The sequence below is a fragment of the Pezoporus flaviventris genome, unplaced genomic scaffold (assembly GCF_033815535.1).
Source record: "Pezoporus flaviventris isolate CSIRO_AGI_PZ_B2104156 unplaced genomic scaffold, CSIRO_AGI_Pfla_v1 ptg000054l, whole genome shotgun sequence".
Taxonomy (NCBI): Eukaryota; Metazoa; Chordata; class Aves; order Psittaciformes; family Psittacidae; genus Pezoporus; species Pezoporus flaviventris.
Genome location: NW_026892602.1, coordinates 7132646 through 7157473, shown reverse-complemented (window position 1 = coordinate 7157473; position 24828 = coordinate 7132646). Strand labels below are relative to the sequence as shown.

Sequence of the window (24828 nt, the reverse complement as noted above, 5' to 3'; positions counted from 1 at the left end):
CCTGTCTCTGCTTCCTCCCGGCTTCCCCTACTCCCTGGCAGAGCATGAGGCTCACAAAGCCCTTGGCCAAACCAAAACATCTGTGTTATCAGCTCTGTTCCCAGGCCGAAAATCAAAACATTGCACTGCACCAGCTACCAAGGAGGAGAAACATGACTGCTACTGCTGAACCCAGGACACATAGAAATTGCAACTACAGGACATCCGTTTAATGAGTTCATCTGGTTTGCAATCTGTAATGTTGGACACATTTAATAACAGACCACAGGGAAAAGCAGCCCAGGTTGTGTGAGCAGAGAGGGGGATATTTTTTGGGTTCCCTTTTTTACTGGAAAGAGCAACCAGATGTCAATACAAGCCTTGTGGAGGAATCCTGCAACTATTCTTCACAGATCAGAAGCCAAAATGGTATTTAGTGTCTTACAGCCAGAACATCAAAAGTTTATGCTAGATACTAAATTCCTCCTTCTGCAGGTGGTTAGGGCACTAGGCTTTTCAGGTGACAGTACCTGTGTTTAGTTTGCAGCGGCCAACAGGCCCTGTATGATCCTGCAGAGGGGTGTGCAACTTCATATCTTCTTAGGCTATCTTGCACTTTCTTTTTCTGGATTTTTGTGTTTCATTCATTTGATTTCCTTTTGGGGACCTGCTTTCTGTCTCAGTCTGTAATATTGTAATATTTTGGGGAGAGAATTTTCCTCTCAGACCTCTGTGTTTCTCTCACCAGGCAATCCAAACAGTAATGGAAATGAGCATTTTGGTTTATGTAAACAAAAAAATATCTGTAATAATTTATGGTATTTATTTAAATGACATGCAAATTACTTTGTGAAACTTGGGAGGGAAGCAGCACAACTGAAACAGAACAATTGTCTCCAAGAACATTCATTTCAAATCCACATACAATATTTAATTCATGCTTAATTATTTCCCCAATGCTAGTCTAAGCATTACTAGTTTCCTTTGTCCTTTTGCTTTTGCATGCAGTGTGATTAGCAAAACTGCTTGTGCTCTACCAAGTCCTGCACATATGGGGTTTAGCCTCATTGTTCAAGGGGTGGAGCAACAAGCAATATGAACATTCATGCTGCCAAATTCAGCACACGTGAGCCCTCCAAAGCATACGGATATCACCCGTTTCATTTCAATCCCTGTCCATATTTTGCATCACTACCATAATGGCAACTCCATTGTCTGGATGTATTATTCGAAGCAGCTTTTCTCCCATTGTTTGTGCACTGTAATCCTGGAGGTTTCTGTAGTTGTCGTGAGCAGCTTACTTGAAATAAATCACTTTGCTCTCACAGATCACTTTCTCTCAACCTGATGGCAAAGGAATAGGCCATGACTAAAGCATGAGACCTGTGATCTTTCTGAAGAAAATCTCTTCAGTAGAGTTTGTAATGGGGGTCTGTTCTCAAGGTTTGGACTCAGTATTATCTTTCGTCCCTCCTGGATTTTTCTATGAGGCAGGATGGGAATATAGGCTGAAAAAAAAGAGTAATAATGCTGGCTGTGGATGTGTACCATAACAACATTTTACACATTTCAAATACTAGCAAAGGAACACATTTACCGTTTGACAGAAATTAAGGACAGTTGTTTAATTCTAGCAAAATCTTAGCCTTTTGTTCTTCTGTGGTATAGATTGGCACAACCTGCTGTGAGTCTTCAACAGGCTTTTGAGAACGAAAGAGCCCCTGGAACTTATCATAGAGAAGGGGCTGCCCAGGTCTTTCCCTTTGTAGTATTCAGATAACTGCTGAATCAGTGGCACTCGCCTCTTGTGATTGTCTAGATGCCTGCTGTTGTAGGTAAAGCCCTCTCGCATTAGCTGTTCTTTATAACTTATGCCAGTATTACTGTATTATTATTATGTATTACTCCTAAAACAGTCATTTATGACATTTTTAAGGCAATGGCTCCCAAACTGAGGTCTGTAGAAAGCTAGCAAAGGGCTTCTTTGTAGTTTGCAGTTTCTGGGCTTTTTGTTTCCAAAGTCTAGATCACATTATAGGACAAATATAAATACGGTTTAAACACTGCCCTGCTCTACATTTAGCTTAGCAATAGCTCCTTAGAGTATGCTGTTGTAGCCACATAGGCCATGTTTATTCCCAAATGGTGACACCCTTGTGAATGCATGTGAATCAGAGAGGTGGCCCAGGAGGCAGTATTAAAATACAACATGCTAACCTGTGTAAGTCTGAAAATCCTACTGTAACACATTTGAGTATTTGCAGTGACTTCTGAAAGCTTTGAGTCTGGTCTGTCATTGTAGAGTGATTCAAATTCACCTCTCCATCTTCTTGCCTCCAAGCTATCACATGAGAGAAGAAAATCAGTCCATGCAAACTGTATGAGGTGATCTCTTCCCTTCTTCCTTACTACCTGGCTGAGTGGGAGCTCTCCTCTTGCCTGCCACAGTGTCAGAACTCCACTCCAAGAGGGACAGTAGACAGAACTGTGTTCCCAGAAGAACAGGAAACTTAGTCTAACAGCTTTGTAATAGCTAGGCTCTCATTCAGCACCTGTGAAGTTGATGTAAGGTCAGAAGTTAAGTCAGCCCAGGACCGTCGACTTTTCCTAGATGCGCTCTTCAAAAGAGCGCTGAGTGGGGGAAGTGACTGTAGGAGATGTCTCTGATTTTTAGCTGCTCTGTAAACCTTGCAGGTGTGATGTGTAGCTATTTTTTAACCAGGATTTTATTTCCACTTGGGTGTTCATACATACTATGACATACAAACACGTAGGCTAGTTTCAGGACACTGACTTTTCAGATTTACTGTGGCTTTTTTCTGAACAGGTCACAAAATGGCTACTCTGTAACATTAAGCACAATACTGAATTAGGCTGCTGAGAAAATGAAAAAAGACAGCATAAAGAACTACTGTAATGAAAGTCTAAAAGAGCAGAAGACACGTACACAGTTTGCAGTTGAGGTTACAGCTTTAACAGCTTGTTTGAATAATGCTAGCTAGCAGTGTCTGCTTTATTCCAAAGTGCCAGCCTATATTCTGTATCATCTTTCAACACTGAGATGATATAAGGCAATTCAGAGTGTTTTGTGACCTTCCGCACCCGTAGTCCATCTTTTGGCATTGAAACTCATTTTACCCAACTCGGCATTTTATCACCTAGGAGTGTGTGAGTAGATCAAAGAAGCACCTTCTACAACAGTGGAGTGATTTAGTTTAGTCACACCGTTCTGCAAATTCACTGTTTCCTACAAGCTGATGAGGCAAACCTCTTCTCTGCTTAATGTCACATAAGGCACACTGAAAGACTGTGAGAGACAGATGTTCTATATTTTCACTTCATATGCAAAACCCTGTTATATTCTTTATTTGCATTCAATTAGAAGTCAGAGCCTGATGAATACCTAATGTAGGAAATGGGGAAAAGATTTGCCATCAAGCATACACTTTGCTTGTGGTGGATCTCTGTAACCTGCTATTGTGCCTTCCTGTAGTGATTTGGTCATTTTTCCTATACTATTTACACCTGCACAGAGGTGACGAGTTAATAGGTGAAAATTGGAGTTATGTCCCTGGTTTTAGAAATGTTGCCTTTCTTCATTCCTTTTAAACAGCCATTCTGCAGCTGCAAAATTCCCCTAAGTGGCTCAGTTTAATATAAATGCTACAATATTTTATATTAGTTTTCTATTGATACATATTGTGCCATGTTTGATCTTGGGAAGCTCACTGTTTTCTCAGGAATCCAGAGTAAAAAATGAGCAACTAACTCAGAAGACACAAAACTGTAGTGTTGTCAAGAAGGGAAGGTTCAAATTAGAAATAAAATATGGAGCAGAAGTGGTAGACTTACAGAATAGAAGCAATTACTGCTGTGACCCTGGGAGAACATACCAGGGTAGTGTAGCATTAGGGGAGAGACGGAGGTAGTCTAAAGCCCTAGACATTAGACAGGGATAAGCAAAGCTGTTTTCTTCACGGCAGTGTAGGGTTTCCAAGACTTCTAAGGAAAGAGATAGAAATCTCTTAACCTCATAAACTTGGATATGATGAGAAGCCTGTTTTGTTACATCTTCCATCCCTTTTCTCTCTGTGGACCACTCCCACTGTTCTGGGGAACACACATTTCTTTCTTTTGAAAGTTTTCCCCTGCCATTATGAAAACAAGAAAATTAAAGGGGGGGGGGGGGGGGGGGGGGCTGTTAAGAGAGAAGTACAACTAGGTGAAAGGATGAAGCCAAGCCTGTCACATATAGTTGCGTAATCCTCGTGTTTTCTCTGGGAATCTGGCACAGAAGCAAATTTACTGTTTTAGTGTTCAACAAGATGAAGTGCCTCACGATAAAAAGAAATCTGTCATGGTTTCCTGTGAAGGTAATAGGAATTTCAGAGAATTGCATCAGGTACTTCTGGACAGTTCCTCCAGACCAAGCCTACTTCTGATGGGCATTTTCTCAAGACTCTGGAAAAAAGCAGAATGAATCATGGTGGTGGCAGGAACAGCCCATCCCCAGCAGAAATAGTTCTTGGCCCCTCTCTTAGTGTGTCAAAAGCTGTGGAAACATGTGGCAAGCCCGGCATGCTGAGGAAATGCTGAACTGGGATGTGGTTATTTTAGGTCCCGCTGCAGGTTAGGGAAGGACTTGACAGAAATCTGCTAGGTGGTTTTTGAAACCAGGATGCCAGTGCACTGTTGCTGTTGTTGATTTCTGAGGCTTGCTTCTGACAGATGACTTGCGGATTTGGGATGTGAAACAGTTTTTTTTTTTTTATTATTCTTTTATTATTATATTTACAAGAATTGCTGGCTGGTAACTGCATACACAATCAAATCTTCATCCAGCTGATTGCAATAACCAGATTCGGTGCAAAGACTTCAGCAGAGTCAGAATATCTCAAAGGGAGTAGTGTGATTTACAGCAGCATGTAAATCCTTAAAGAATACACTCTGCACTGCTCACTTGCATTTTACTAACTTCAACCACAGAAAAAAATAGAATCCAAGAATAGTTTGGGTTGGAAGGGACCTTAAGCTCGTCCAGTTCCAACCCCTGCCAACAACAGGGATACCTTCCACTAGAGCAGGTTGCTCCAAGCCCCGTCCAACCTGGTCTTGAACACTACCAGGGATGGGGCAGCCACAGCGTCTCTGGGCAACCTGTGCCAGGGCCTCACCACCCTCACAGGGAAGAGCTTCTTCCTAAGAGCTCATCTCAATCTCCCCTCTGCCAGTTTAAAGCCATTCCTCCTCGTACTGTCACCAGAGGCCCTTGTCAGAAGACCCTCTCCAGCTTTCTTCTCAGCCCCTTTAGGCACAGGAATCTGCTCTAAGGTCTCCCCAGAGGCTTCTATTCTCCCGGATGAACAAGCCCAGCTCTCTCAGGCTGTCTCCATAGCAGAGGTGCTCCAGCCCTTGGAGCATCTTTGTAGCCTCCTCTGGGCTCACTTCAGCAGAAAGACCAAATATAGATCGAACACCTAAATGCTGATGTAGCCCTAATAACCTGTGTTTATTTTTAATCATAGTATTGAAGTAATAATTCAGTTTGGGACAGAGTGATAAAAATTCCCTCCTTTGATGCTGGCAGATTCATTGCTTTTAATTTTGCTCCTTGGAAAGCTGCTTGCAGCTGGAATGTGGGGGGTTACTTTTTAAAATGTACATTGTGGTTCTCTGCTCAGTTTAGGAATTGCATTTGCTTTTTACATCCAAAACATAAAACTCAAGAGCACCAGCAGACCTGGAGCATTCTGAGTTGTTACACACAGAGTTGGTTTATGTGATCATAGAAAGCATAGCGAGGTTCAGAAGTCCCCAGTGCAGCCACAGAAATTGTGTTATTCCTCCTCCTTCTCCTCCTTCTGCATTTACATTTTCTCAACAAGGACCTGAGGGGAGACGGTTTACCTTAAGTCAGAAGTGAAATCGTAACAAAGGCTTAGCTAACAAAACCAAACCCCACCGTAATAACCCGTTCTTGGCAAACGTCAGCATTTCTAGCATCAGGCAGTGACTTTCCAAGGGCTGTACTGGTGTGCACCGGGATCAGTGTGGCATTTCAAGACACGTATGTGACACAGGTGCTTAACGCTGCTTCGGTGCAGAGCACGTCCAGTTACATGTGCTGCTGCGCCAGACCGGCACGCTTCACCGTGCCGATGATGGCTGCAGTGCACCCGAATGAAAAGATGCATAGGCTGTGCTCAGACGATGCTCCCGGCTCAGGGCCCGGGATGCCCTCAAGGCACCAAGTGCAGGCGGTCCCTCTCCTGCTCCTTCCGCAGCAGCTCGGCCGCGACCGGCAGCCGCTCTCGCAGCACCGCGTACCTGCAAGCACCGTGACATCTCGCAACGTCTCCTCCCTCCCACCCCCCCAGGGGCCGTGTCCGCGCACGGGAGCGGCCGGGGCACCCCGGAGGCGCGCTGCAATCTCCCGAAACGAGCTCCTGGGCACCGGCTGCACCGCGCCTGGCCTTCGGCCTGCGCCCGCCTCGGCACCAGGGCCGGGGCCGGGTTGGCTGCCGGTGCCGCCGCGGGGGCAGGCGGGAGGGGCGACAGCAAACCCGCATTCAGTGCCGAGCGCTCTGCGGAGACCGGCTGCAGCGGAGGGAACCGGGCCCGCTGCTCGGGGCCTGCCACCGCCCAGCTGCGCGAGTCCCCGGCGCGGAGGTGAGGGCTCGCGGCCGCGGGCCCCACGCTCCCTCGCGGAGCACCCGCCAGCGCCGGAGGGCTCCCGGGCCTGGCCCGGCGGGACTTCGCTCCTCTTCCCGCACCGGCGGCACCGCAGCAGTTTCCGGCCGGGCGCGGCTGCCGGCTGAGGTAGGCGGTGGGGAGGCGGGAGGAGCGGGAGGGACGGTCGCGGTGGGGGTCGACGCCGGCTCAGCCCGAGGGGACCGGGAGCCGCGGCGCTGGGGCCTCGGGAGCCCCTGCGCTGCCCGGGGAGCTCCCCCTCATCCCGGCCCGCTGTCGCCGGGTTTGCGTTTGCGGTGGCCGGGAACGTTCCAGAAGAGGCCGCTGGGGCAGGCAGGCGCGGTGGGGAGCGGGGCCGATGGGCCGCGGCCCACAGCCCGGCGGGTGCCGGGGCTGCCCCGGGAAGGTGGCGGGAGAGCCGCGGGGCCCTGGGGCGGACCCGGCCCCTGGTCCTAGCTCTGCTCTTCCCCTCCTCGTCCCCCGCCGCTCCAGTCTTTGGGACCGCACCGGGCTTTAGAGCGACCTCGGGGTACGGAGGGAAAGGCACGGAAAACCTTCTGTGCGGCTGCACTCGCCTTTGTCTTCTCATCCGTGGCTGCCCCCTATCTGGCAGTGTTCAAGGCCGGGTTGGACGGGGCTTCGAACAGCCTGCTCTAGTGGATCGTGTCACTGACGGTGGCAGGGATTGGAACTGGGTAAGCCTTAAAGTGCCTTGCAACCAAAACCAGTATGCGATTCTGTGTTTTATTATGGTGGAAATCCCTTTAAATAAAAACACAGGCCACTATGATGCTTAAGAATAATTTAATGAAAACAGAGGACCAGCAGTTCAGAGGCAGTCAAGAAACCAGTGCTGAAATGGCAGCCCTAATCCTGGTATAGTATAAAAACTGCAGATTCAACTCCCCTCTTTTAAACTCAGAGTATTCTTGCCATGCCTTCCCATTCTAGGACACCAGGAATTACTAATTGTGAACAGTTTGTTTACCTGTTGCCTTAAATCTTGTTTAGGCATCGGATTCACTTCTTACAGAAAGGAATAAATAACTCGAGAATTACAGCTTAAAAGCAACAAAGACTAAAGTGAGTACTTTGGAGATTTTTGAGTTCACAGTAATGTACTTTCTTGTACTTGCACTTTCTTGTAACTTTTGCAGGACAAAATCAGGTAATAAAAACAAAACAAGGTAAAACTCTTCAAAGTGCCCTAGCTACTTTGGCAACACCTTTATGGCATTCTCAGAAGAGAGTTAAAGCACTTAAACATTATTATATCCCCTAAATAAAACACAGTCACTTGGAAATTTTGACTAGTGATACATTAACGTAAGAGAAGCCTAATTCCCTGCAGTGATTCTGAACGCAGTCAAGTGCAGAGTAATTCAACATTACATAGCAAGTCAGTGGCAGGATAATGCATTAATCTCATCCTTACACACACACACCCCTTCCCAACAACCCACAAACAAACAAAACAAAACCCCAAACATCAACCCCAAAAACAATACTTAATTGGCCTATGTTCACAATAGTACAGATAACCAGTAATTGTTATGTTGAAGTATGCAACTGTCAAAGTAAAATTCATTACACTAAAAAGCCTGCTCTGGAAAGGTTTATTCTCCATACTGTATCTCTGCTCTTAGCTCTTTGGAGAGGTAATTTATCAGCACTGCTGTCAACTTCTGCTGGAGACTAGCATTTCCCATTACAAGAGCAGTCAGCTGAGCAACGTCAGTCCAGTCTAAGCTCCTGAGAATAACAACAGCTTCATCGTAGAGTTTCTGCTGCTCAGCAGGAGGCAATTCCAGTAAAATCTGAGGGACTGGCCTGAACTGTCCACTCGTCATCCAGGCACCAAGTAAGCCACCAAATGCACCTCCTAGGACAGAGGGAGAGAGGTGTTACTCCTTGCCGGTTAAAACCTGAACTTCTATCCACAGCCTTCACCAGCAATGTTCCCACCTGTATTAGAAATCAATGCGGAGTTGCATATGTCTACTGAAACTCCATTCATACCCAATGCTCAAAGCACCAAGAAGGATTTTTAAAGCTCTTTACATCCACAGCAAACACAAAGCAACTGCTTGCACAATCAGAGCTAATAGCTTCAAGCTAGAGAAATCAGAAACAGAACAACACTCCTTAGGGCTCTAGTCTCTTTATGGTAAGCCGTACCACCAAACAAAACCATGCCCAAGGAAAATACTGGATATTTACTTTATCAGTGCCATTAGCTTATAGTCTCTTGCCAGAGATTCCCAGACTGAGCCAAGCTTTCAGCTTCTCTACGGCCACACATTGCAGCCTTCTGCTCCCATGAAGTCCACCCCTCAGAGACCAAACCATCAGCTTTGTGTGCTTAGACACATTCACACTTTCATCTGCCAAACCAACAGCCCACCCCAGCTGGCCAAGAAATGCTCTGCTAAGTAGACTGGTTCAGAGGATTTCAGAGGTGCCACTGTCTCAACCTTAGACCTCTGGATGGCTTCCATTTTGCTTCCACAGGAGTCCAAGTCAGCAAGGTCACTACCACGCTAGAAAGAAACACACATGCCTTTCTGATGCACACCTTGTTTCTGAAAAGCTGACAAACAAAATGGCATCTTGTTAAAGGCCATCTATATGAAATCTAAACACTGCATGCCCCTTTCCTTCAACCCATACCTACACACTAGCTTCCTCATTTCTTCACTCAGGAAGTTAACCACAATTCTTGTTCCTACAGCAAAACACACTTACCTACAGCGATTCCAGGTGGACCTCCCATCAGACCCCCAATAAAAGCTGTTGCACCTGCCAGCAGCGCTCCTCGACCAGAGTGCTTGACAGCAGCTTTCATCCCCTTCTCCTGGGAGAGGTGGCAGAACAGCTGCATCACATCATCAACATTGATGGGCATCTTGGCGAGGTAAGATCCTGGAAAAGATACTTTAAATTACCTCCAGATTGCTGCAGCAAGGACTAAACCTTGTTACGAAATTAACGCTAAGAAAAAGCAGAGTTTGGAGTCTGAGGCTGAAAGTACAGAGGCACAGTAAAAAAAAATAAAACATGAATTTATTTTCTCTTTCATTTTTGTGAAAACCAAGCCTACTTGCAAATAGCTAATGACTGACAGAAATGGAAGTAAAACCACATGGTATACAGGAAAATCTGATTTTATGAGAAATTAGGAGACCAAACAAGGGGAAGCACCAGCAATGAGAGATAGGATTCAGTTCGTCCCATCAGCAAGACAGAAAATTATTGGTCTTTGTCCTGTGCCTCCTTAGGATGACCTCGGACCGACCCAACTACCTGAGTGCTGACAAGCATTTGCTGCTTCTCTATGGGGCAATTCCAGCCAGCATTTCATGCAGAGCTCCTCAGTATGAAGCCTCTGCAACACGGACGGGACAACAGAAGGTGGAGAGCTGACAACAAAACACAATACAACACAACAGCTCTTGATGACAGTAACATCATGTGCTTTCCCCCAGTCAAGCTGACTGACTTCCACAGTTTCCTAAACCAATCTAATTGTAATACACATGAAAGGATGTTTTTCGAGCAGAGACACCTGAAGGTGAAGCATCAGGTCCCTGCAGTGTGCAGAAGCCGGCTGTCCACGGAAAGCTACCTGCGTTGCTCCATCCACCTACTGACAGCACTGGCAAACAAAGGGGGTCCCAGAGTAATCCATAGTGTGAACCTCAGTTCAGATCCTTACTGTTTAACATTCCCATCTCATTACCCTACTTCACCCTTCAAAGAAGGATGACTTTGAACAGGCAAAAGCCCTTTCACTCCCCTCGCCTCACTGCCCTACCAATAGAACAAGGAACACTCTCCCAAATGTCCACATAGAAGATACTCTAAGCAGCACACAGCCTGGCCTACTGCTGAGCTGTCCTCGCTGCTCTTCACAACCTCCTCCTGAGTTAACAGAGCAGATCTTTCAGTAAACATCTCCACACTGTGCATGTACGTAGAACAAAAAGCACCTACAGGATGAATTCCAAACTCACCAAGAAATGAAGACAGAGGTCTAAGCTGTCATACCAAGAGCTAGCTTTACCTTGGCAGACACCACACTGTGTAAGCAAGAATGTGGGTGAGAAGGTCCACATACAAGTACTAGAAAGCACACGTGCGACCTGTGTAGATCTTCAAAATCCAAGACACCACCAAATGCTTATGGAGGAACTGATGCCCAGGATAAAACCCATGACAATGTCTTCTGTCTCAGCTGTACAGCAACAGCTCTACCTGTAGTGCAATTTTTTAGAACATCAGCAGTACAGCAAAACCAAACAAAAAGTCCTTGGCAGCTGAAACATACTGAAACTTCACAAAAAAAAATGGCATGCACAAAGATGTGATGATTAAACAGGCCTTAAGTTCATTAACTATTTGAATAGCTGGAATCAAGATATTCCAACTCATAAAGGAAGGCTGCATCACTGGTCTTGATTCTGTTGCTTGAGTAGCATTCGTGCTCTTAAATGATCACTTTCTCAAAATCCTACCTTTAGAGTCCAACCCAGGATTTTAAAATCTGCAAAGAAGGTGGTCTGATTTGAATCATGACTGGCATCTGCAGCCAGGAGAACTTGGTTTAAATAAACCAGTTGTAGCCATGCTCTGCATCTACACTCGTCAGTAATTTTGCTAGGGCTGAGCACAAAATGTAAAATAAACTGTCAAAGAGCCGGCATATTAAATGCCGGCATTTCAGTTATTTTTTTATTTATTTGCCTACAATACCGATTTCATGTTTACTACTGCTGAAAGGATGGCAAGGCCACATTGTAACTCACGGAAAAGTGAAACCATAGAAGCACAGAACGGTTTGCGTTGGGAGAGACTTTCCACTAGAGCAGGCTGTTCGAAGCCCCGTCCAACCCGGCCTTGAACACTGCCAGATAGGGGGCAGCCACGGATGAGAAGACAAAGGCGAGTGCAGCCGCACAGAAGGTTTTCCGTGCCTTTCCCTCCGTACCCCGAGGTCGCTCTAAAGCCCGGTGCGGTCCCAAAGACTGGAGCGGCGGGGGACGAGGAGGGGAAGAGCAGAGCTAGGACCAGGGGCCGGGTCCGCCCCAGGGCCCCGCGGCTCTCCCGCCACCTTCCCGGGGCAGCCCCGGCACCCGCCGGGCTGTGGGCCGCGGCCCATCGGCCCCGCTCCCCACCGCGCCTGCCTGCCCCAGCGGCCTCTTCTGGAACGTTCCCGGCCACCGCAAACGCAAACCCGGCGACAGCGGGCCGGGATGAGGGGGAGCTCCCCGGGCAGCGCAGGGGCTCCCGAGGCCCCAGCGCCGCGGCTCCCGGTCCCCTCGGGCTGAGCCGGCGTCGACCCCCACCGCGGCCGTCCCTCCCGCTCCTCCCGCCTCCCCACCGCCTACCTCAGCCGGCAGCCGCGCCCGGCCGGAAACTGCTGCGGTGCCGCCGGTGCGGGAAGAGGAGCGAAGTCCCGCCGGGCCAGGCCCGGGAGCCCTCCGGCGCTGGCGGGTGCTCCGCGAGGGAGCGTGGGGCCCGCGGCCGCGAGCCCTCACCTCCGCGCCGGGGACTCGCGCAGCTGGGCGGTGGCAGGCCCCGAGCAGCGGGCCCGGTTCCCTCCGCTGCAGCCGGTCTCCGCAGAGCGCTCGGCACTGAATGCGGGTTTGCTGTCGCCCCTCCCGCCTGCCCCCGCGGCGGCACCGGCAGCCAACCCGGCCCCGGCCCTGGTGCCGAGGCGGGCGCAGGCCGAAGGCCAGGCGCGGTGCAGCCGGTGCCCAGGAGCTCGTTTCGGGAGATTGCAGCGCGCCTCCGGGGTGCCCCGGCCGCTCCCGTGCGCGGACACGGCCCCTGGGGGGGTGGGAGGGAGGAGACGTTGCGAGATGTCACGGTGCTTGCAGGTACGCGGTGCTGCGAGAGCGGCTGCCGGTCGCGGCCGAGCTGCTGCGGAAGGAGCAGGAGAGGGACCGCCTGCACTTGGTGCCTTGAGGGCATCCCGGGCCCTGAGCCGGGAGCATCGTCTGAGCACAGCCTATGCATCTTTTCATTCGGGTGCACTGCAGCCATCATCGGCACGGTGAAGCGTGCCGGTCTGGCGCAGCAGCACATGTAACTGGACGTGCTCTGCACCGAAGCAGCGTTAAGCACCTGTGTCACATACGTGTCTTGAAATGCCACACTGATCCCGGTGCACACCAGTACAGCCCTTGGAAAGTCACTGCCTGATGCTAGAAATGCTGACGTTTGCCAAGAACGGGTTATTACGGTGGGGTTTGGTTTTGTTAGCTAAGCCTTTGTTATGATTTCACTTCTGACTTAAGGTAAACCGTCTCCCCTCAGGTCCTTGTTGAGAAAATGTAAATGCAGAAGGAGGAGAAGGAGGAGGAATAACACAATTTCTGTGGCTGCACTGGGGACTTCTGAACCTCGCTATGCTTTCTATGATCACATAAACCAACTCTGTGTGTAACAACTCAGAATGCTCCAGGTCTGCTGGTGCTCTTGAGTTTTATGTTTTGGATGTAAAAAGCAAATGCAATTCCTAAACTGAGCAGAGAACCACAATGTACATTTTAAAAAGTAACCCCCCACATTCCAGCTGCAAGCAGCTTTCCAAGGAGCAAAATTAAAAGCAATGAATCTGCCAGCATCAAAGGAGGGAATTTTTATCACTCTGTCCCAAACTGAATTATTACTTCAATACTATGATTAAAAATAAACACAGGTTATTAGGGCTACATCAGCATTTAGGTGTTCGATCTATATTTGGTCTTTCTGCTGAAGTGAGCCCAGAGGAGGCTACAAAGATGCTCCAAGGGCTGGAGCACCTCTGCTATGGAGACAGCCTGAGAGAGCTGGGCTTGTTCATCCTGGAGAATAGAAGCCTCTGGGGAGACCTTAGAGCAGATTCCTGTGCCTAAAGGGGCTGAGAAGAAAGCTGGAGAGGGTCTTCTGACAAGGGCCTCTGGTGACAGTACGAGGAGGAATGGCTTTAAACTGGCAGAGGGGAGATTGAGATGAGCTCTTAGGAAGAAGCTCTTCCCTGTGAGGGTGGTGAGGCCCTGGCACAGGTTGCCCAGAGACGCTGTGGCTGCCCCATCCCTGGTAGTGTTCAAGACCAGGTTGGACGGGGCTTGGAGCAACCTGCTCTAGTGGAAGGTATCCCTGTTGTTGGCAGGGGTTGGAACTGGACGAGCTTAAGGTCCCTTCCAACCCAAACTATTCTTGGATTCTATTTTTTTCTGTGGTTGAAGTTAGTAAAATGCAAGTGAGCAGTGCAGAGTGTATTCTTTAAGGATTTACATGCTGCTGTAAATCACACTACTCCCTTTGAGATATTCTGACTCTGCTGAAGTCTTTGCACCGAATCTGGTTATTGCAATCAGCTGGATGAAGATTTGATTGTGTATGCAGTTACCAGCCAGCAATTCTTGTAAATATAATAATAAAAGAATAATAAAAAAAAAAAACCTGTTTCACATCCCAAATCCGCAAGTCATCTGTCAGAAGCAAGCCTCAGAAATCAACAACAGCAACAGTGCACTGGCATCCTGGTTTCAAAAACCACCTAGCAGATTTCTGTCAAGTCCTTCCCTAACCTGCAGCGGGACCTAAAATAACCACATCCCAGTTCAGCATTTCCTCAGCATGCCGGGCTTGCCACATGTTTCCACAGCTTTTGACACACTAAGAGAGGGGCCAAGAAAAAAAATTGCCTTTAATTTATAAGTTCTAAAGACATTGAGTAGGTTAAACAAGTTTAAGGGCTGAAGGAGTTGCATCCAGTCCTTCACAGATACTTAGTAATCCAGCAGTCCAAGTAAGAAGGTTACATTCAATGTGGGACAGGCTAGGTGCCAGATTTCCTTCAGTCTCAATGGAAGGAGAAAATTCCCACTCAATTTTTGCCTGAGTTTTTAGGCATCCAAGAGCCTTGTGAAATCAGGTCTTATGTTCCTAAAAGTAGTTTGTTCATGAGTAAATTTGTTGTCTGTTTTGTTAAATGAACCAATTAAATGCTTTGATAAATTGACATGCTTAGAGAAATACACAAATAATGCTCTTAAGGTTTCAGTTCTTATGAAACAATACTAAAATGCTCTTTTAAGCATTGCATTTGGATTGTCTGTCAAATACCTGAGTTTCTTATCGTCTCCTAACAACTGGAACTCGAACATCGGGCTGAATGTATAGTCAGCATATAACATAGTCATATTATAATGAATATCCGTAGATATAGCAAATCTTGCTTACCACAGTGTGGTGTCTGCCAAGGTAAAGCTAGCTCTTGGTATGACAGCTTAGACCTCTGTCTTCATTTCTTGGTGAGTTTGGAATTCATCCTGTAGGTGCTTTTTGTTCTACGTACATGCACACTGTGGAGATGTTTACTGAAAGATCTGCTCTGTTTACTCAGGAGGAGGTTGTGAAGAGCAGCGAGGACAGCTCAGCAGTAGGCCAGGCTGTGTGCTGCTTAGAGTATCTTCTATGTGGACATTTGGGAGAGTGTTCCTTGTTCTATTGGTAGGGCAGTGAGGCGAGGGGAATGAAAGGGCTTTTGCCTGTTCAAAGTCATCCTTCTTTGAAGGGTGAAGTAGGGTAATGAGATGGGAATGTTAAACAGGAAGGATCTGAATTGAGGTTCACACCACAGATTACTCTGGGACCCGTTTTGGTTATTGGCATTAACAAGGGTTTCAGTGAGGTGGGTATGATGTGATCATTTTGGCTAGGGATGTTAAGGATAACAGGAAGGGATTCTACAGGTACATAGCAAATAAAAAACAGACTAGGGAGAACGTAGGCCCCCTCAGGAAGCTCTCAGGAGAACTGGCTACACAAGATTTGGAGAAGGCTGTGGTTCTGAATGACTTCTTTGCCTCGGTCTTCACTGGCAAAGGCTCTGACCTCACCACCCAAGTCTTGGAAGGCAGATGCAGGGATTGTGAGAATGAAGACCTTGCGCCCACTGTAGGAGAGGAACTGGTTTGAGATTATCTTAAAAACCTGAACTTGCACAAGTCCATGGGTCCTGATGAGATCCATCCACGGGTCCTGAAGTAGCTGGCAAATGAAGTTGCTAAGCCACTGGCCATCATATTTGAGAAATCATGGCAGTAAGGTGAAGTTCCCGACGACTGGAAAAAGGGAAATATAAACCCCATTTTCAAGAAGGGGAAAATGGATGACCCAGGAAATAACACACTAGTCTCACCTCTGTGCCTGGCAAAATCTTGGAGCAGATTCTCCTGGAAGGCATGCTAAGGCACATGAAAATCAACAAGGTGCTTGGTGACAGCCAGCATGGCTTCACTAAGGGGAAATCCTGCCTGACCAATTTGGTGGCCTTCTATGATGGGGCTACAGAACTGATGGACAAGGGTAGAGCAGTTGATGTCATCTACCTGGACTTGTGCAAAGCGTTCAACACTGTCCCACACGACATCCTTGTCTCTAAATTGGTGTCCTGGGTTCAGCAGTAGCAGTCATGTTCTCCTTCTTGGTAGCTGGTGCAGTGCAATGTTTTGACTTTCGGCCTGGGAACAGAGCTGATAACAGTGATGTTTTGGTTTGGCCAAGGACTTTGTGAGCCTCATGCTCTGCCAGGGAGGAGGGGAAGCTGGGAGGAAGCAGAGACAGGACACCTGACCCAAACTGACCAAAGAGGTATTCCATACCACAGCACATCATGCCCAGGATGTAACTGGGAGTGAGCCGGAAGGGCTGGGAGACTGCAGGGTTGGAGGAGGTATCGGTCGGTGCTTGGTCGGGCTGAGGGGGGCAAGTTATCGGTTGGCTGGTGGTGAGGTGTTGTATTCTCTTCCCTTGTTATTTCCTTTATCATTGTTATTATTGGTAGTAGCAGTAGTGATTTGTGTTATACCTTAGTTACTAAACTGTTGTTATCTCAACCCGTGGGAGTTGCATTCTTTTGATTCTCCTCTCCATCCCTCCGAGAGCAGGGGGAGGGCAAGAAAGGGGGGGGGGAAGTGAGCGAACAAATTACCTGACTGGGTTTAAACCACGACAATTGGAGAGACATCAATTTGATGGATGGACCACTCGGTGGATAAAGAACTGGCTGGATGGCCGCACACAAAGAGTTGTGGTCAATGGCTCAATGTCCGGCTGGAGACCAGTAACGAGTGGTGTCCCTCAGGGATTGGTGTTGGGACCCGTCTTGTTCAACGTCTTCATTGCTGACATGGACAGTGGGATTGAGTGCGCCCTCAGCAAGTTTGCCGATGACACCAAGCTGTGTGGTTCGGTTGATACCCTGGAGGGAAGGAATGCCATCCAGAGGGACCTTGACACCCTTGTGAGGTGGGCTGATGCCAACCTTATGAAGTTTAACCATGACAAGTGCAAGGTCCTACACCTGGGTGAGAGCAATCCCAGGCACAGCTGCAGGTTGGGCAGAGAAGGGATTCAGAGCAGCCCTGCGGAAAAGGACTTGGGGGTGTTGGTCAATGAGAAAATGAACAAGAGCCAGCTTCAGTGTGTGCTCACAGCGTAGAAAGCCAACTGTATCCTGGGCTGCGTCAAAAGGAGCGTGACCAGCAGGTTGAAGGAGGTGATCCTGCCCCTCTACTCTGCTCTTGTGAGACCTCACCTGGAGGATTGTGTGCAGTTCTGGTGTCCTCAACATAAAAAGGACATGGAACTGTTGGAACAAGTCCAGAGAAGGGCCACAAGGGTGATCAGGGGACTGGAGCACCTCCTGTATGAAGACAGGCTGAGAGAGTTGGGGCTGTTCAGCCCGGAGAAGAGAAGGCTGCGTGGAGACCTCATAGCAGCCTTCCAGTATCTGAAGGGGGCCTATAAGGATGCTGGGGAGGGACTCTTCATTAGGGACTGTAGTGATAGGACAAGGGGTAACGGGTTAAAACTTAAACAGGGGAAGTTTAGACTGGGTATGTGAAAGAAGTTCATTACTGTGAGGGTGGTGAGGCACTGGAATAGGTCACCCAGGGAGGTTGTGAATGCTCCATCCCTGGCGGAGTTCAAGGCCAGGTTGGACAGAGCCTTGGGTGACATGGTTTAGTGTGAGGTGTCCCTGCCCATGGCAGGGGGGTTGGAACTTGATGATCTTAAGGTACTTTCCAACCCTGACTACTCTATGATTCTATGCTTTTATGATTCTATGACCCAACATTTCTGAAAGCCCAGCCCAATTTTGTGGATGGCATTGATATTTCAATCCCTCTATTACTGCAGATCTAGTATTTTACATTCCTCATGTTTCTTAACATCTGGGTGGATTCTGTAGGAAATATTTTGTTGCTAGAATCAAATTGCAGTTCTGTTTACTTGTCAGTTACACAATCAGTTGAGAAATATTTTTGGTTTTCGTCTGGTTCAGCCTCTGACATATAAAACTTACAGCTCCTTTTAAATGTTGATCCACTCATCTGGGGCTTTGGGGTGAACGCAGTAACCTCTGGAATTACTTTATGTGTATGTGTTGTAGTATATGGTTTATGTTTTAGTAGCTCTCAGTAGAGCTCTGTATGTATGGTTTGAACAAGAAACCAACTTGTACGTGCTGTGCATCAGCTACTGTATTCTCTAAAATTCACTGCAGGGCTTAAGATATAGTGAATATGCTGAGAGGTGACAGAAATACTTGCAAGAGTGGAAGAAAGTGAGTCCTCCTTGTAATGTCTTTGAGAATTCTGAGTGCGATGCTCACATTGGGAATGAAGTGGGAACATCTCTGCTGTGTTGAGAACCTTCTTCAATCAAGCCAGAAAGACTCCCAGGTATGTTTAAGTTTGCAAGTGGAAATTCCCTTTGGGGGAGCTGTGAAGGGAGTAAAGTGGTAAAATCATTTACTATGGAAAAAATACTCAGAGTTGGTTGAGTTCCAGTGGGTTTCTGCTTTGCTTGAGGATAACACACTACTAAGAATGTGTGCATTCACTGCACTTTGTATGCCAGCAGATAACAGTGTGATTCCTGTTTTCATTACAGTCTGGGCTTCTTTCACTGTTCAGCCAAGTGCACTTTGAATGTGGTCAGGAAAGATTATTTCATTTATTCAGAGAAGCCCCAGGGCAGCTGATGCCCTTTGCACTGCTGAGGATGCCACGTTACCAAAAGGAAACTTGCCAGTGTTCAGTGCGGTGGGTGGAGCAACACAGGTTGCTTTCCGTGGACAGCCGGCTTCTGCACACTGCAGGGACCTTCTCTGCTCGAAAAACATCCTTTCATGTGTATTACAATTAGATTGGTTTAGGAAACTGTGGAAGTCAGTCAGCTTGACTGGGGGAAAGCACATGATGTTACTGTCATCAAGAGCTGTTGTGTTGTATTGTGTTTTGTTGTCAGCTCTCCACCTTCTGTTGTCCCGTCCGTGTTGCAGAGGCTTCATACTGAGGAGCTTTGCATGAAATGGTGGCTGGAATTGCCCCATAGAGAAGCAGCAAATGCTTGTCAGCACTCAGGTAGTTGGGTCGGTCCGAGGTCATCCTAAGGAGGCACAGGACAAAGACCAATAATTTTCTGTCTTGCTGATGGGACGAACTGAATCCTATCTCTCATTGCTGGTGCTTCCCCTTGTTTGGTCTCCTAATTTCTCATAAAATCAGATTTTCCTGTATACCATGTGGTTTTACTTCCATTTCTGTCAGTCATTAGCTATTTGCAAGTAGGCTTGGTTTTCACAAAAATGAAAGAGAAAATAAATTCATGTTTTATTTTTTTTTACTGTGCCTCTGTACTTTCAGCCTCAGACTCCAAACTCTGCTTTTTCTTAGCGTTAATTTCGTAACAAGGTTTAGTCCTTGCTGCAGCAATCTGGAGGTAATTTAAAGTATCTTTTCCAGGATCTTACCTCGCCAAGATGCCCATCAATGTTGATGATGTGATGCAGCTGTTCTGCCACCTCTCCCAGGAGAAGGGGATGAAAGCTGCTGTCAAGCACTCTGGTCGAGGAGCGCTGCTGGCAGGTGCAACAGCTTTTATTGGGGGTCTGATGGGAGGTCCACCTGGAATCGCTGTAGGTAAGTGTGTTTTGCTGTAGGAACAAGAATTGTGGTTAACTTCCTGAGTGAAGAAATGAGGAAGCTAGTGTGTAGGTATGGGTTGAAGGAAAGGGGCATGCAGTGTTTAGATTTCATATAGATGGCCTTTAACAAGATGCCATTTTGTTTGTCAGCTTTTCAGAAACAAGGTGTGCATCAGAAAGGCATGTGTGTTTCTTTCTAGCGTGGTAGTGACCTTGCTGACTTGGACTCCTGTGGAAGCAAAATGGAAGCCATCCAGAGGTCTAAGGTTGAGACAGTGGCACCTCTGAAATCCTCTGAACCAGTCTACTTAGCAGAGCATTTCTTGGCCAGCTGGGGTGGGCTGTTGGTTTGGCAGATGAAAGTGTGAATGTGTCTAAGCACACAAAGCTGATGGTTTGGTCTCTGAGGGGTGGACTTCATGGGAGCAGAAGGCTGCAATGTGTGGCCGTAGAGAAGCTGAAAGCTTGGCTCAGTCTGGGAATCTCTGGCAAGAGACTATAAGCTAATGGCACTGATAAAGTAAATATCCAGTATTTTCCTTGGGCATGGTTTTGTTTGGTGGTACGGCTTACCATAAAGAGACTAGAGCCCTAAGGAGTGTTGTTCTGTTTCTGATTTCTCTAGCTTGAAGCTATTAGCTCTGATTGTGCAAGCAGTTGCTTTGTGATTGCTGTGGATGTAAAGAGCTTTAAAAATCCTTCTTGGTGCTTTGAGCATTGGGTATGAATGGAGTTTCAGTAGACACATGCAACTCCGCATTGATTTCTAATACAGGTGGGAACATTGCTGGTGAAGGCTGTGGATAGAAGTTCAGGTTTTAACTGGCAAGGAGTAACACCTCTCTCCCTCTGTCCTAGGAGGTGCATTTGGTGGCTTACTTGGTGCCTGGATGACGAGTGGACAGTTCAGGCCAGTCCCTCAGATTTTACTGGAATTGCCTCCTGCTGAGCAGCAGAAACTCTACGATGAAGCTGTTGTTATTCTCAGGAGCTTAGACTGGACTGACGTTGCTCAGCTGACTGCTCTTGTAATGGGAAATGCTAGTCTCCAGCAGAAGTTGACAGCAGTGCTGATAAATTACCTCTCCAAAGAGCTAAGAGCAGAGATACAGTATGGAGAATAAACCTTTCCAGAGCAGGCTTTTTAGTGTAATGAATTTTACTTTGACAGTTGCATACTTCAACATAACAATTACTGGTTATCTGTACTATTGTGAACATAGGCCAATTAAGTATTGTTTTTGGGGTTGATGTTTGGGGTTTTGTTTTGTTTGTTTGTGGGTTGTTGGGAAGGGGTGTGTGTGTGTAAGGATGAGATTAATGCATTATCCTGCCACTGACTTGCTATGTAATGTTGAATTACTCTGCACTTGACTGCGTTCAGAATCACTGCAGGGAATTAGGCTTCTCTTACGTTAATGTATCACTAGTCAAAATTTCCAAGTGACTGTGTTTTATTTAGGGGATATAATAATGTTTAAGTGCTTTAACTCTCTTCTGAGAATGCCATAAAGGTGTTGCCAAAGTAGCTAGGGCACTTTGAAGAGTTTTACCTTGTTTTGTTTTTATTACCTGATTTTGTCCTGCAAAAGTTACAAGAAAGTGCAAGTACAAGAAAGTACATTACTGTGAACTCAAAAATCTCCAAAGTACTCACTTTAGTCTTTGTTGCTTTTAAGCTGTAATTCTCGAGTTATTTATTCCTTTCTGTAAGAAGTGAATCCGATGCCTAAACAAGATTTAAGGCAACAGGTAAACAAACTGTTCACAATTAGTAATTCCTGGTGTCCTAGAATGGGAAGGCATGGCAAGAATACTCTGAGTTTAAAAGAGGGGAGTTGAATCTGCAGTTTTTATACTATACCAGGATTAGGGCTGCCATTTCAGCACTGGTTTCTTGACTGCCTCTGAACTGCTGGTCCTCTGTTTTCATTAAATTATTCTTAAGCATCATAGTGGCCTGTTTTTTCCTTTAAAGGAACTCTTTCTGAACTGAGTACTGAAATTTGAGCATGAAGCCAGGCTGGTACTGAACAGGTATCCGTTGGCAGCAGTGGTGGTGGGGTGAGGTGCTGCCTGCAGTTAACAATGTGAGTTCCAAATGCAGTGTTCTTGAATGTCCTAGCCTGTTGTTCACTGTTCGTTTCAAGGCACTTGTAAGACAAGTTTTTAAGTAGAAAAATGTGTAGGTGTACCTTCTTTTTGTATGTGAAGCCAAGTGAAACTGCTCTGATAATTTCATTTTCCCCTAAAATAAAGACGCGTCTCTGTGTGTGGGGCAGAGTTTCTAGAAGCTGAGTTTTAAATGGTGAAGCTTTAAACTTGGAAATGGCTATTGCATGCATTTGATTAATTGACTCCTGCAGATACCATTTGGCATGAATAAATTCAGTGTACTTTTCTTCTTGGAGTGCAGGGCAATGGTTATTGTTCTTGTCACTTGAAAGCACATTTTTAGTGATGTGAAAAGCTGACGGAAATGAATGGTAAGTGGGTACTCCTTACCCTGTCATAGTTTCATGATGACAGGCCTGAAATCTGTGGTTTTTCAGTTTTACTGACAGATTATACACACTGCACTGGCTCTTTAAAACTTTACGCACTTTGTATAGTTTTAACGACTATTTTTATGAAGCAGTTACTTTCATTTGCAATCTTCTGGTTATTTCACAAATTAAGTTTTCTCCTTCCAAAATAATAGCAGCAGATGATTTGCGTGATAGAGTAGCATGTCGCCTGCTATCATAATTCTTCATTTGCTCTTCAAACCCAGACATGAAAAGTTGACATCTTAATGTAAAGCAGGCCATAGAAAAGATGTTGGTTTCAGTTAATTTATAATAGTATATAGTATTTAAACAGATTGTCAGAAGTTTTAGAGTGGTTTCAAACATCAGTATCATGACTCCCGTTTTAGAGGTATTCATAAATTTGAGCCCAAATGTACGTAGTAAGTTGATTTTATCATTCATATCAGTGTAACAGACATGAATGGAGCTTAGATAATGTGAATTGGTCCTGTATTCTGCTATGTTACTCTATTTCTTAGGGTATTCTTTCAAATTCTAGAAATGATAAATCAGTTAGAACTACTATGTTTAGCCTTCACTATTGCATAAATGGGGTATGTGTCATACAGATACCAACAGAAACAAGGTCTAAGTAGTCTGGAGTTCTGCAAGGATCAGTCTAGCTTATGTTAAACCCCACTGCTGCTGAGCTTCCAAGGAGCTTTATACTCCATGCCCACAGGATAGCATGCTCTTAGTAATCAGTATTTTAACTTTTCAGATTTTCAGGTTTTCAGATGACTGAGTAGAACCAGGAAGAAATGAATTGAATTAAGTTTGTTCTCTGTATCATTATTTAAGAGGTTTGATGCTCATGAAACTTCCTGGAAGGTGACAGTTATGTATTTTCAAAGTGGTAGCAATAGGTTTGTGGTTTGGTCTGAAACACATTTCACTGCTGGTAAGAGAAGAAAAACAGAATCCAGCTCAAGAGAGCCTGGATAAGAAGAATTGGGAAATAACCGCTTCTGATACATAACTACTGAGGGAGAATGAGCATGGCACCACACAATGGTTTTGTGGTTTGTATGTAATTTATGACAGTTCGTACTGTTGAATGCTGCAGAAAGATCAAATTCCACCTTTGTGGCTCTGACTACAGAGCTACCATATGGAGGTCACTGTGGTATTTGGTATGTAGCCTTCTGTGGGTGTTTGGGCAAGTTGAAAGAACCCTTCAGCAGATCTGGTCATGTGAGGAGAAGACAGGCTGCATGAGGATGTAATAATACCTGTCTGTTGATGCTCTTTGGTAGAGATGCAGCTGTCCACTGCTGCATTCCTGCTTGGTGTTGGAAAAGGCCACAGGCAGCAGTGCCATCTTCTGAGACCTCTCCAGCTGAGTGTGCAAGGCACAGTGATCACCAAGGAAACCAGGTAGTGTGGCATCAGCAGCATCAGGAGGCTGCTGAAAGAGCCACTATTGGGAGATGTACATATTTATATAGAGAAACCATCTGTGATGCTGGTTATTAACCTAGTTTGGTTGTAGATGTGGCAGAATCAAGCTATGTTTGCACTGGCAGATATTTTATTTTTAGTTTAAAATTCCTTTTTTTTCTCTGTGTTTTTGTTTTTTTGTTTGTTTTTTTTTTTAAGCTGTCTGATTTGAAGATAGAAAGCAAGCACGATTATACAGTGTGATGTTAGCAAAGAGAGGGAGTATCTTTTTTCTCTTAATTAAAAAAAAGCAACCCTGAATTCAACCATAGATCAGCAATTGAGATGTGCCATCTAGTGGCAAGTAGATCATTTCTCAAATAACAGCCCAGCTACAGAGTAGACTGGAGTTTGTACACATTCCTGCTGTCCTAGTTTAACCCCAGCTGTCAGCCCAGCCCCAGTAGTCACTCGCTTGCTGCCCCTGCATCAGATAGGGGAGAGAATGGGAAAGGTGATGATTACTGAAGAACAAGTGGGTTTTGTGAGCTGATCAGCAGCCAGTTTACAAAGACTGATGGACCACAGTCGAATTGGCAAGCCAACAATTCTTGGCTGTCAATGATGAATTGACTTTTTGGACAAATCTTTTATATCCCTTAGGATATCATAGAATCATAGGATGGTCTGGGTTGGAAAGGACCTTAACGATCACCTAGTTCCAACCCCCTTGCCATGGCTATCAGAAGGAGGATTGGTATATATGATTGATACAACCTGCGCCGCTGTCCCGCCATTGGTACAGGGTCTTCTGTCCAGGAGCTGTGTCCTGTGGTCTCCCCAGTGTGGGGCCTCTGGGACTTGAGCACAGCAGCACATTCATCCATTGATGAAACAACATCCCTTGCTATGTAGGCCTCTTTTACTTTTTCTGGTGCTTTCACATACACATAATTCCAGTCATACATCATTTCCCCCAATCTTAATATTTCTGTTACAATCTATGCAGATTCATGTGGAAACTAATTTCTTCCCATGTTTTCCTTGCAGCAGCTCCAGTAGTGCTCACTAGTAAAATACAGGTAGACTCAAGGGTTTAACCCTGCCTGGCTGCAGTGATAGGACCTGCTGAGTTCGCCAGTAGTTTCGCAGCACCTGTGCAGCCAGAGGATGTAAAAGCAATACGTTTTTCCCTAGAGTAAAAGCTCTTATAGAGAAAGC

At 46.3% G+C, this 24828-nt stretch overlaps 2 protein-coding genes across 6 annotated transcripts; one reads left to right on the top strand and one right to left on the bottom strand.

Annotated features, from left to right (window-relative positions):
* Positions 1-6375: 6375 nt before the first annotated feature.
* LOC133277344 (protein C19orf12-like) lies at positions 6376-21096 on the top strand. Of its 3 annotated transcripts, none has more exons than XM_061469101.1 (3): positions 6376-6798; positions 19544-19652; positions 20516-21096. In XM_061469101.1, exons 2-3 carry the CDS (start codon positions 19553-19555, stop codon positions 20779-20781), a joined length of 366 nt encoding a protein of 121 aa, XP_061325085.1. In that variant the 5' UTR covers positions 6376-6798; positions 19544-19552; the 3' UTR covers positions 20782-21096. The 3 variants fall into 3 exon arrangements, with proteins under 3 accessions (XP_061325085.1, XP_061325083.1, XP_061325084.1); XM_061469099.1 differs by having other exon boundaries at positions 6663-6798; positions 19476-19652; XM_061469100.1 differs by lacking the exons at positions 6376-6798; positions 19544-19652 and adding an exon at positions 19975-19993.
* Positions 7971-12482, bottom strand: LOC133277343 (protein C19orf12-like). 3 transcript variants are annotated; one of them, XM_061469098.1, is made up of 3 exons: positions 12057-12482; positions 9415-9523; positions 7971-8551 (listed from the first exon to the last, which is right to left on the bottom strand). In XM_061469098.1, the coding sequence occupies exons 2-3, from the start codon at positions 9512-9514 to the stop codon at positions 8286-8288; spliced, it is 366 nt and encodes a 121-aa protein (XP_061325082.1). In that variant the 5' UTR covers positions 9515-9523; positions 12057-12482; the 3' UTR covers positions 7971-8285. The 3 variants fall into 3 exon arrangements, with proteins under 3 accessions (XP_061325082.1, XP_061325078.1, XP_061325079.1); XM_061469094.1 differs by having other exon boundaries at positions 9415-9591; positions 12057-12192; XM_061469095.1 differs by lacking the exons at positions 9415-9523; positions 12057-12482 and adding an exon at positions 9074-9386.
* Positions 21097-24828: the final 3732 nt, after the last annotated feature.